Below are 12,616 nucleotides of genomic sequence, written 5' to 3' on the forward strand. Positions count from 1 at the left end.
TGTTTCATATTTGGTAGGCAACGTTTTGTGTAAATATGCCAGTTTGATATTTATTTGATATTTTCATGTGTCCAATTTTCATTGATTTTAATCTTTCTTCTTCTTCTTCTTCTTCTTCTTCTTCTTCTTCTTCTTCTTCTTCTTCTTCTTCTTCTTCTTCTTCTTCTTCTTCTTCTTCTATATTACTAATCGTTTCAGACCACACCGGATTCTTCAAAAAGAAATTTCCTATGTGGCGGACGCTACCTCATTCAAAACTTTTCATACACTATTACATCATGGTGATTCTCTACTTGTTATGCCTAGCAGTTGTCGTACACAGTCGATCCACGCGGCATTCACGATGTGAGGTAAGCTTATTTCTTTATTTTTTTTTTTCAATTATAACTATTAAAAAAATAAACAAAAGAATTTGCAATACGAATCAAAACGGAGAATAGTTTGTGCGACAAGAATTTCACTCAATTTAATTCTGAGAAAATTGTGTCCATTTTGCAATTCTCTAAACCTAATTTGGAGCTATGGGAACCTACATCTCTTTTTTCAACCTTCATATCAAAGCAACGGTGAGCCTTGGAATTCCAGGCACTGTATGTAGGAGGTCGTCGACACCTCCAGGCAAGAGTTACAAAAACGGGGATATATATGCAAACAGGAACCGCTTGTGAATTTCATATTCCCATGGATCTTCCTCCTTTGGAGGAAGCCGGTAAAACTCGCATACGGTTAGTGCTGTTTCCATGTGTGTGAATAACTACTTCATTTACTCACATAAAATTAATATACGAAAGTATAAATTTATGCATAAACTTTAAATATTTACTTCAAAAGTGCTCAATTCGTAGGTAGAGCTAGTTAGTAATTTATAAAATATATATGGCGATTAAGCTACACTGAATATTCCGTGTTTCATCCACTCTAGGATTCTTCAGGCTTATGCGCATAGGCCTGAAGAATCATAGAGTGGATGAAACGCGGAATATTCAGTGTAGCTTAATCGCTATATATATTTTATAAATTACTAATTACTATATATATATATATATATATATATATATATATATATATATATATATTTATACTCGAAAAAATACCCGTCGTTGACAGGGTTCAACACATCCTACAGAAAATGGACTCTGATTTATGGAAGTATGATATTTTATGAAAAGGAAGGGTTGTAAATTTGGGTTGAACCAAAGCAAAATATGATGAAAGTAAAAATAAAATAGATAAACCCCATAATTTATTATACCATACCTGTTCACACTGAAATACTTATCACAATATTCTGTGGATCTATATTAAAAACCTTGTTAAACTTTGTGACATATTTCCATTCTATGGAGGTCAGGTGCGAACAAACACCCCATAATTTTATTATACCATGTTTCTTCAAACTGAAACATAATTATCAAAGTATACTTACGCAGATAGATATGAAAAAATATTAAAGTTTGTGCCTATTTCCATTCTATGGAGGTCAGGCGCGAAAGCACACCCCACAATTTTATTATACCATCCCTATTTAAGTTAAAACATACTTATCAAAGTATTCTTATATACATCTATATCAAAAACACTTGTACGTTTTTTTTAATTTTTAAATTTATATTTCCATACTTTGTGGACCAGGCGCGAACGCAGACCCCACAATTTCAATGAACACCGTTCTGCCAGATCAAACATACCCATTCCTGTGTCTCGATACATCTTCTATCATTACATGTAATAATCAGTTTTTTATAATAGTCAACCATATAGGAGCCTATTCATGACCACACACACACACACACACACACACACACACACACACACACACATTCAGTTTTATATTATAGATATGTGTGTGTGTGTGTGTGTGTGTATACACAGTGCGACCCCGGGATATGGTGAACCTAGGATACGATAGCCCTAGGATACGGTTTTCTGAGGTTGCGATGTAGAATACAGTGTTTTTCCGGCCCTTGGTCACGGTATATGCCTCGCCTTACAGTGCCATTTATACTGTTATTTGTTTATATACATGCGTATTATATACTGTAATCTACTTTGTTACTGATTTTTAATATCATATCATGGGGTTCTACTATATATATATATATATATATATATATATATATATATATATATATATAAGCAGTAATGTGTTGCTACACAGTAGTGAGCATGTTTCAGTCAGCAAGTTACTAGTAACTGAACACCTCTTTAGACGATACAGCTTATACGAAAGCAAATTTTGCAATCTTTGCTTTCGTATAAGCTTATCGCCTGAAGAAGTTACTAATCACTGGTAAATAGCTGACTGAAACATGCTAATGACTGTGTGGCAACATATTACTGTACACGCAAAACCGAATAAAAAGTATACCGATCTCTACTTCAGTATTATGCAGCACTCTTGCATTAACCTCGTAAAACTCCATTAGTTATTTTATCTCCGAAAAATAATTACCTCATATTATATACACAGGCGGAAAAAAGAAAGTCCGCGCTTGTAATTTTTTAAAAAGCTGAAAATTTAAGCTAAATTTAATGTAACTATTCAAGCAAGCTATACCTCATTTTATTGGCGTTTTATTCTTCTACAATTTAACTGTTCATATTTGACTTTTAATTGGAATATTCTAGTGTTCACGTCAATTTAAAAAAATAACTTCAAATTGAGGAGGCAAACAGAAAGTCCGCACTATGGAAAATTGTTAATTACATATAAGTTTAGGACATTAATGCAACACAAATACAAGAGAAACACAATGAACTAGTTAATATTTAGTTGCATGGCTCTTCTGTAGTTTGGCAGCCTGCAATCTTTTGGGAATTCTTTGAATTAGACTGCAGCAATACTCCGTGGAAAGGGCATCCCACTTTTCTCCAATTTTTGTCCAAAGTTATTCCAAATTTGATATTTTATCTTTGCGTAATTGTTGCTTGATTTAATGCCATACGTTTTCGATAGGATTGAGGTCTGGAGATTGCGCAGACCAATCCAAACACGGAATATCATGCTCTTCCAGGAACCTCTTGACATTGCCAGCTGTGTGAATGGGAGCATTATCCTGCTTGAAGATGGGATTATCATCCAAATTTCGACCAAAGTAGAAAATGCTCAGAGAACATATTACTTCGATTTTGCAAGCGAACTGTAGACCCTGGCCCATTAGTACTAATAATGCTCCACACCAAAACTGAACCTCCACCACCTTTCAGTGTTGAGACTGAGCACCTATGACCAAAATTCTTTGTCTTTCCTCTGACGGACGTACTGCCTACCATCACTGCCTTGCCTATTGAATTTGTTTTCGTCGTTAAAAAGCACTTTTGACTATATATATATATATATATATATATATATATATATATATATATATATATATATATATATATATACACACACACACACACACACACATATATATATATATATATATATATATGTATATATATAAGTGAATATCTGGTTAAATCAATAATATACTATAATTTTCAAGCCCGCAGAAAGCGGACCCTTTTTTTTTTACACAGTGATCACCACTTATCAAGGCCCGGAAGCGACTCAGGGATAAGGGTTATTGCAAGTACATTACGTTAGTGTGGAGATTTGATGAAGTGTTTAATTAAGGGGGCGGTTCATTAGGAATTTATTAACATTGGACTTGAAGACATCCAAGTTGTAGTCCAGATGGAAGCAGGCAGACGGAACAGCGTTCCACAGGCGTGCAGTTCTAAGAAAGAAGCTTTGTTCATGGAATCCGCGTTTTGATTTAGGCACAGATATAGAGTGGGGAAAATTTTCACAGTGGATTCAGCTAGACGGGTGTTTTTCGTGAAAGATTGACAAGGGGGACCAGAGATTGGAGTTCAGACGAGCACCTGCCATGGAAATAACGATAAAACAAGGATAGGCTCGCAACGTCTCTTCTGTAGGAGAGAGGTTGCAGGGTAGAGAAAACGGCATCCCCCACTAAGCCACGAAGTCTATTTTGTACTCCTTCAAGGCATGATAGGCTGTTTTTTGGCCGCTCCTGCCCAGATATGGCAACAGTATTCCATCCTTGGACGTGCTTGGCTTTTATATAGATAGAGAATTGCATCAGTAGTGAGATATCTTCTGGAGCGGTAGAAGGATCCCACCATCTTTCCAGCGACCTTGGAAACAGACTTGATGTATGTGTTCCATTTCAGATCAGGAGTAAAGATCAAACCCAGAAGCTTGCCAAAACACGGGGCCTCACCCAGACGAGAGCCATCCATCACAATTGATGCCAGATGGGGATCAGAGCGTTGATGATGTAAGGATAGGAGTTTGGTTTTAGATGCATTAAAGGTAACCAGCCACATCTTCCCCCACTGAACCACGCGCTCGAGATCAGAGGAGAGAGAATCAGAGAGAACTTTGTCATTTACAGCCTTTGATGTGTTGTCGTAGATGGTCGTGTCATCAGCATAGATGTAAACGAATGATTTAAGTGTGTTTTTAGGGAGGTCATTGATGTAGATCAGGAAGAGAGTTGGGCCCAGGATTGACCTCTGAGGGACTCCAGCATTTATATTGCAGGCCTCCGATTTTTGTCCATCTACCACTACTCTTATGAACCTGTCGGAGAGAAATGATTTAATGATTTGAAAACATTTCCAGTTATACCGTAGCTGGAAATCTTGTGAAGTAGACCCTTATGCCATGCCTTGTCGAAGGCCTTTGATAAGTCAAGAGCAATTTCCCTAGAAAGGAAGCCTTTGTCAAGAGATTCACTAATCCTGTGGGATATAACCGTCAGCACATCTGCGGTAGATCTTGCAGAGCGGAAACCATATTGCGTGTCACTAAGAAGGTTATTCCTGTTGAGGTGGTTGACTATTTCTCTATTTAATATGGATTCCAGCAACTTACTCATAACACGCAGGAGACTTATTGGTCTGTACTGAGAGGGAGATGACTTATCACCTGAATTCTTAAATACAGGGCAAACTGATGAGGTCTTCCAGGGAGTCGGAAAGCACTTCTCCTTAAGGCAGCGCTTAAATAGGTTCGTAAGTATGGGAGCAAGTTCTGGTTGAAGCTTTTTTAACACTATAATTGGGATGTTATCCGGGCCAGTTGCTTTGTTGGAATCTAGGTCCTTTATTAGTTTGGCGACCTCATGCACGGATATTTGTATGTTACCTAGCTTGTTCTGTGTTTTAGGAGGAAATATGGGGAGTTGATGGCCTTCATCGCATAGGGTAGAATTAGCTGCAAACTTCTTTGCAAATAGTTTGGCCTTGTCTGACGCTGACGAGATGACCGCTGGTCCATTGATAATGGTTGGGATAGAACGCACACTTCTGTTCAGGATCCTATTTGTTATTTGCCCAAAACTGGTGGGATCCAATCCGCTGATCAGCTACCTTGGATTTAACAGACTGGGCATATAGCTCTCTTGCATTTTTTATTACTCTTTTACAGTGGTTGCTGGCAGACCTGAAAGCAGCTTTAGTCTCAGTGCATCTATTACGTTGGTAGCTATGAAAAAAGTGATTTCTGTGCGCGATAGCAGCAGCACATTCTGGGGAGAACCATGGCTGGCTGTTAGGTTTTTGTTGGAATTTTTTTAGATGGTATGAATTGGTCTATGCCTACAATAAACCATTCGGTCAGATCTGATACTATAGAGGACACTTCCTTTTTAAACATGGAGTGCAGAGGTAAATCAGATATGAATGTACGGAAGCTATCCCAGTCAGCCATAGAGTATCGGTATACAGTACGGTGGAGGGGTACGTCTGGGGGCTTCTTACATTTCGTTTTTATCTTAACTGATACGACGGAGTGGTCGGAGGATCCTAGAGGAGAATGAACGGAACATGAACATAGCTCAGGGGAAGTTGAGAGAAAAAGGTCTAAGAGGCTTGCATATTGACCGGGTGTATCGGGCACACGGGTGGGTTCGCGAACAATCTGAGTGATGTCATAAGCAATGGCAAAATTATGACAAAACCTCCCCTCATCATCTGTCTTATTTGAATGGGCCAGCCATTCCATGTTATGGACGTTGAAGTCACCACATATGTGGATGTTAGCCGAGGGATGTGAAGACAGTATGTGGTCTATTTTCTCAGATATGCTCTTAAAGATAGTAACTCCACTGTTGTGGGGCCTATAGAGGGCAAATATAAATGCAATGGTTAGCAAGTGCAACCCTGAAGCACATATAGGGTAAATTAGGATCTTTTCTAGAGATATCCCTGCCACACGGGAAGCCATCCTTAATGTAGGCACATATACCATGCCCATGGCGATCTTGGGTGTCAGATTTAGCTGTTAAATTGGAGTATCCATTAATTATGAACTCATCTAGGGAAGTGGTCGGCCCTATTCCAGTTTCACTTAGAAATAATATCTCCGGTTTCGTCTCCTGTAATTGTGTTTCAACCTCTGGAAGGTTGGAGCGTAGACCCCTGATGTTGGAGAAGGAGACCTGGTAGTAGGGGTCTACGTTAGAAGATGGTGTTCTAGGTTTATTCGAGTTTTTATTCTGGAGATATTTCATGTTGAGGTTTTGGGATTTGTGGAATAGGTCGGCATACTTGGTTAGAGCAGTACAGAGAGGGAAAGTAAGAGAGAAAATGACAGGAAAACTTTTTTTGTAGCACACGAAAAGGTAAAGCCGTAACGATTACCCACTAATATGGCATCGAGAGGCCCCACCAAAGACTATGCATGGTCCAGATCCACTCACCAAATGGCAATACAGCAGTCCCAGTACTTTGCGCCTGCTGATAGGACAGCCTCCTTAGTGGTTAATCCAAGGTTCGGGTCCCTGACTATCAGGCGGATAACGTCAGCCCAGACAAAACGTTTACCTCCAGCACCCTTACTAGTGACATGGCCACAAGGACAGACAGAGACAGAAAAATTTCCGACATCTCAGACTACTGGTCACCAAGTACTACCGACCTTTAAGCAGCTTTTTCTTCACCCTTTGTCAGAAAAATCACTCATTGAATGAGGACTGAATGACAGAATAGGAGAAGCGAGAGTTACTGGAGCTGCCGATAACACATCCACTGTATTATCTACTCTCCATTTAAAAAAATAAATATGAAAGGGGGGAGGGGAATGGGGGACAAGTGACTTTTTTGTATCTAAGTAGTAAGTGCGAAGTTAACAATTCAGGACACTTTTGATGATAATCTCCCCTCCCATATTAATGGGTTGAAGTTTGTCGTTATCTATAGAGTTTAAATCATTAGAGTTTCATCTTATAATTAATTAAAATCCAATAATTAACTTAATAGTTAATTTGTAAAGTCGGCTTAATATTAATTTACATCGAGTTTAGATAATTATTCAAGGTTTTACTTTAGGTGGTTTGTTTTAATGAGTAACTGTTTCTTTGCACTGTATTATATTTCGAATGTACTAGAACATAACGCTAACTATATTAGATGGTTTGATTTGCCAGCAAGAAGAAGGCATTTAAAATATATGCAAGCTTGCAATAAAAGTATATATTAAGTATACTACTTAAATAAAGTCATAACTTTATCTACTCTATTAGAGAATAATTTCCGGCATTGTTTCTCAGATAGAGATTTAATGTATTGGGATTAGTTTCTACTTATAGACAAAATAGCTCCAGCCATGTTAAGTCATATTTTACGTTGAAGCAAGTGCTCGTATGCTTTACCGATACCCGACAATTAAGAGGATGTCTCTGTGATTTTTTTACTCTTATTCATCCCAAACAAGTCCAAATGCCAATTTACCGTAAAGGGGCTACTGTCTGAGACCATATTTACACTAACTAAAGAGTTTACCAGCGAGATATTTTTTCACATTACATTTAAACTGTTGCATGCCAGTACAGTCAGGGATGAACGAGACCGCGAGGGAAATTCAAAGTCTAGCAGTCCGAGGGAAGATAATATTAAAGTAGGACTTCCGGTATCTAGGCGCCTCTATAGTGAAAAGGTGGTATTTTTCTGCTGTCGGATAAATTAGGGGTATTTACACCGAGTGGTGCACAATTGCTAGAAGTTGTTCAGAGCACATTTAATTAAAATATTAGTAAAACAGGCACAGGAATACAAAATTGCGGCGATGGGACAGGTATCTCTCGCTCCTGGACAGGGTTCAAATGAGAGTCGCCAACCTGATAGGTCCTGAACTGTCATCTAGGCTTCAGCCTCTGTCCCATCGACGAGATGTTGCATCCCTCTACCTGTTCTACAAATACTTTAATGGTGAATGCTCTGACGAACTGCAAACACTTGTACCTCCTCGACGTAACCACCCCCGACAAACCCGACAAGCTACTAAGTCTCATCCCTTTACAGTAGAGAAGAGATCCCTAGGTGCAAGGAAGCCTTTTACTCCAATAGTTTCTTCCCCAGAACTGCAAGTCTTTGGAACTCCCTTCCGGGGTTCTGCTTTTCCAACTGTACTGATATGCAGAAGTTCAAGTGTAATGTGAACAAACATCTTTCTACTCATCTCCCTTAATAATGCCCCTGCTAATTAAGTCCCTGATAGTAGCCTCCTACTTCAAAGTGGGGCGAAAATTGACTAAAAAAAAAAAAGGTGTTTGACCTTGGTTGACAGTGCGAGACCTATTATGGTTGTCGTATTCCAATCAGAATGCATAGATATATTCACAGCTGCTTCTGTGTTGATTGTGGTAGACTTGGTCGTGAATCAAGCGCCTAAATCTCTTGCGTAACTACCGTATCAGAATAACCCGAAGAGAATTCGTTTAGGAGCAATAAAAAAATGATGATAAATAGAATGCGAGATTTACTTTGAATGCGAGACGCGCGGAAAATAGAAATACGATGTCTGGAATTCAAGAGTGTCTATTTTTAGAAACGGAACCCGAAAAGTTTCTTTGCTCTCACACCGGTGTTAAGACTGCAAAGCAGTTTTTTTTTGTTTTGTTTGTTTTATTTCGCCTGTTTATTTTTGAATATCAAAGATAAAATCTCATTGGTCTAAAAATATTCTCGCATGCTTCGTATGTTTTGTGAATGTCAGTGCGTAATAAAACGATATTTATATTTACGAGTGAACGTATACGCCTTACAGGTGATAATATTTAATCATTATCTTTGATTTATTTTAGTACTTCTGCAGAATAGGTATTTACTTCTCTCCAACTGCAAGAATTGTGATACCAGGGTCGGAAAGTGGGATTGAGAAGTTAGCGTCCCAGGGGAGGGGCACTCTGACATTCAAAAGGTGTGCCTGTGAAGCCCCGTCGGCATTTCCCGGTAAGGGCGCGATTAGCAATAACTTAACCGCTTCTTAAAGAGAGAAGGCAAAGCCTGGAAGGGTGGACCTTCTAGAACTGTACAGAACTGAACTCCTATCGCAAAATCAACAGGGACTGGATCATTACAAGAATGGTCTAATCTCTGTGGATTTGAGGGGGACCCAATATAAAAACCGCTAGTGCTTCTGCAGAATATCACCACGAATATTTATGATTGCAATACACGGAACAGACTATAAATGACCGATTTACGATTTGAATGCCGTGAAATAAATGTAAAAAACAAACAAAAAAGCAATAAAAAGCAATAAAAAGCATACGAAGTTAAAAGAAATAAAGTTGTGAAGCTTTCAAAGTGATTTCTATTCTAAATAGCTAAACTGGAGAGGAATAGAGATCAAATTTATTTCTCCATCAGAAAATAGCATTTTCGTCGTAACGCAGCCTTTCAGTGTGTCTAAACAACGGGTGAATGTATATATATATATATATATATATATATATATATATATATATATATATATATATATATATATATATATATATATATATATATGGGTGAGTGCACGCGCGTAAATGTTTTATTAAATGAAAATATTTATTATAGAGGTGTAAAATCTGTGTTTAAAATATGAACATGCTTGATTTAACCAAACTTCCCCAACGATGCGTTGGGTTTTCTTTCATATAGTTGCGTTCCTATCTAGTTTCAAAACACCATCGTTCATACAGTTGCGTGCTTATCTAGTCTCAAAATAATATCTTTCATACAGTTTCGTACCTATCTAGTTTCAAAATAACATCTTTCATACAGTTTCGTACCTATCTAGTTTCAAAATAACATCTTTCATACAGTTGCGTACCTATCTAGTTTCAAAATAGCATCTTTCATACAGTTACGTACCTATCTAGTTTCAAAATAACATCTTTCATACAGTTACGTACCTATCTAGTTTCAAAATAACATCTTTCATACAGTTGCGTACCTATCTAGTTTCAAAATACCATCTTTCATACAGTTGCGTACCTATCTAGTTTCAAAATAGCATCTTTCATACAGTTACGTACCTATCTAGTTTCAAAATAACATCTTTCATACAGTTACGTACCTATCTAGTTTCAAAATAACATCTTTCATACAGTTACGTACCTATCTAGTTTCAAAATAACATCTTTCATACAGTTGCGTACCTATCTAGTTTCAAAATACCATCTTTCATACAGTTACGTACCTATCTAGTTTCAAAATAGCATCTTTCATACAGTTGCGTACCTATCTAGTTTCAAAATAACATCTTTCATACAGTTACGTACCTATCTAGTTTCAAAATAACATCTTTCATACAGTTGCGTACCTATCTAGTTTCAAAATAACATCTTTCATACAGTTACGTACCTATCTAGTTTCAAAATAGCATCTTTCATACAGTTGCGTACCTATCTAGTTTCAAAATAACATCTTTCATACAGTTGCGTACCTATCTAGTTTCAAAATAACATCTTTCATACAGTTGCGTACCTATCTAGTTTCAAAATAACATCTTTCATACAGTTACGTACCTATCTAGTTTCAAAATAACATCTTTCATACAGTTGCGTACCTATCTAGTTTCAAAATAACATCTTTCATACAGTTTCGTACCTATATAGTTTCAAAATAACAACTTTCATACAGTTGCGTACCTATCTAGTTTCAAAATAACATCTTTCATACAGTTTCGTACCTATCTAGTTTCAAAATAACATCTTTCATACAGTTGCGTACCTATCTAGTTTCAAAATAACATCTTTCATATAGTTGCGTACCTATCTAGTTTCAAAATAACATCTTTCATACAGTTGCGTACCTATCTAGTTTCAAAATAACATCTTTCATACAGTTGCGTACCTATCTAGTTTCAAAATAACATCTTTCATACAGTTACGTACCTATCTAGTTTCAAAATAACATCTTTCATACAGTTGCGTACCTATCTAGTTTCAAAATAACATCTTTCATACAGTTTCGTACCTATATAGTTTCAAAATAACAACTTTCATACAGTTGCGTACCTATCTAGTTTCAAAATAACATCTTTCATACAGTTTCGTACCTATCTAGTTTCAAAATAACATCTTTCATACAGTTGCGTACCTATCTAGTTTCAAAATAACATCTTTCATATAGTTGCGTACCTATCTAGTTTCAAAATAACATCTTTCATACAGTTGCGTACCGATCTAGTTTCAAAATAACATCTTTCATACAGTTTCGTACCTATCTAGTTTCAAAATAACATCTTTCATACAGTTGCGTACCTATCTAGTTTCAAAATAACATCTTTCATACAGTTGCGTACCTATCTAGTTTCAAAATAACATCTTTCATACAGTTGCGTACCTATCTAGTTTCAAAATAACATCTTTCATATAGTTGCGTACCTATCTAGTTTCAAAATAACATCTTTCATACAGTTTCGTACCTATCTAGTTTCAAAATAACATCTTTCATATAGTTGCGTACCTATCTAGTTTCAAAATAACATCTTTCATACAGTTTCGTACCTATCTAGTTTCAAAATAACATCGCATCATTGCACTTATTAAGGTATTTCCACATTCATTTAACAACCAATGCTTTTTTCATTGAAATTACATATCAAGAGAAAACGTTTGTCACTTTATGTTTGATTAGAGAATGAATAATTTTTATTTCCAAACACAGCTTTGTTCTTTTCAACATATCAAACGTGACCTTCGCAATCTATGTCATTAAGGCCAGTTAACTAAAAAATGATTGCATTTCTGAGGTCCTAGCAAGCAAGATCTGTCGACCAGTCGGACTGTCGATAATAAATCAAACATGATTACAAAATTAGAAAACTTTAAAACTGGATTAAAAAGAGAAAAATAAAAACAAGGCGATTTGTATTGAAACTCATTCAATATTTTTTAAAAAATTGGAAACGGAAAAGTTGTATGTTTATGGTTTAAAAGTAATTAAACATTTCGTTGTTTCATGAATTTTAAAGATTAAATACGTTATAATTTATTTGAATAAGAAGGCATAAAAGCAGCACGATTCCATTTATAGTAAAACTGAACTTTATTCAATACTGGCATTTAAGCAAAAAAAATTTGTTGAGCAAAAAAAATTTGTTGAGCAAAAAAAAAAAAAAAAAAAAGAAAGAAAAGAAAAACGGTCAATTTTTTTAAACTTTGACCCCTATCATGACCCCTTAACATTTATTGTTTTGGGCTCAAATCAAGATATTAAGTTAGATCCATGTTCAACGGACTTATATCTAAAATTTCAAATGTTTATACTCAAAATTAGCGGAGGAGTTTGGTAGAGTTCTCAAAGGTTTAATCGTTGAACTTTGACCCCT

The 12,616-nt window shown here is 36.5% G+C and overlaps 1 protein-coding gene across 1 annotated transcript in view; it reads left to right on the forward strand.

Annotated features, from left to right (window-relative positions):
- LOC145246595 (laminin subunit alpha-4-like) overlaps nucleotides 1-12,616 on the forward strand; it is a 67,368-nt gene that overhangs the window by 22,221 nt on the left and 32,531 nt on the right. Inside the window, exon 2 of the mRNA XM_080108255.1 lies at nucleotides 199-350. Within this exon, the coding sequence (XP_079964381.1) occupies nucleotides 231-350 (120 nt within the window). The 5' untranslated portion in view covers nucleotides 199-230. The remainder of the gene's footprint in view (nucleotides 1-198; nucleotides 351-12,616) is intronic.

This window comes from Euprymna scolopes, chromosome 24, assembly GCF_053919585.1.
Source record: "Euprymna scolopes isolate OS-2025 chromosome 24, ASM5391958v1, whole genome shotgun sequence".
Classification (NCBI taxonomy): Eukaryota; Metazoa; Mollusca; class Cephalopoda; order Sepiida; family Sepiolidae; genus Euprymna; species Euprymna scolopes.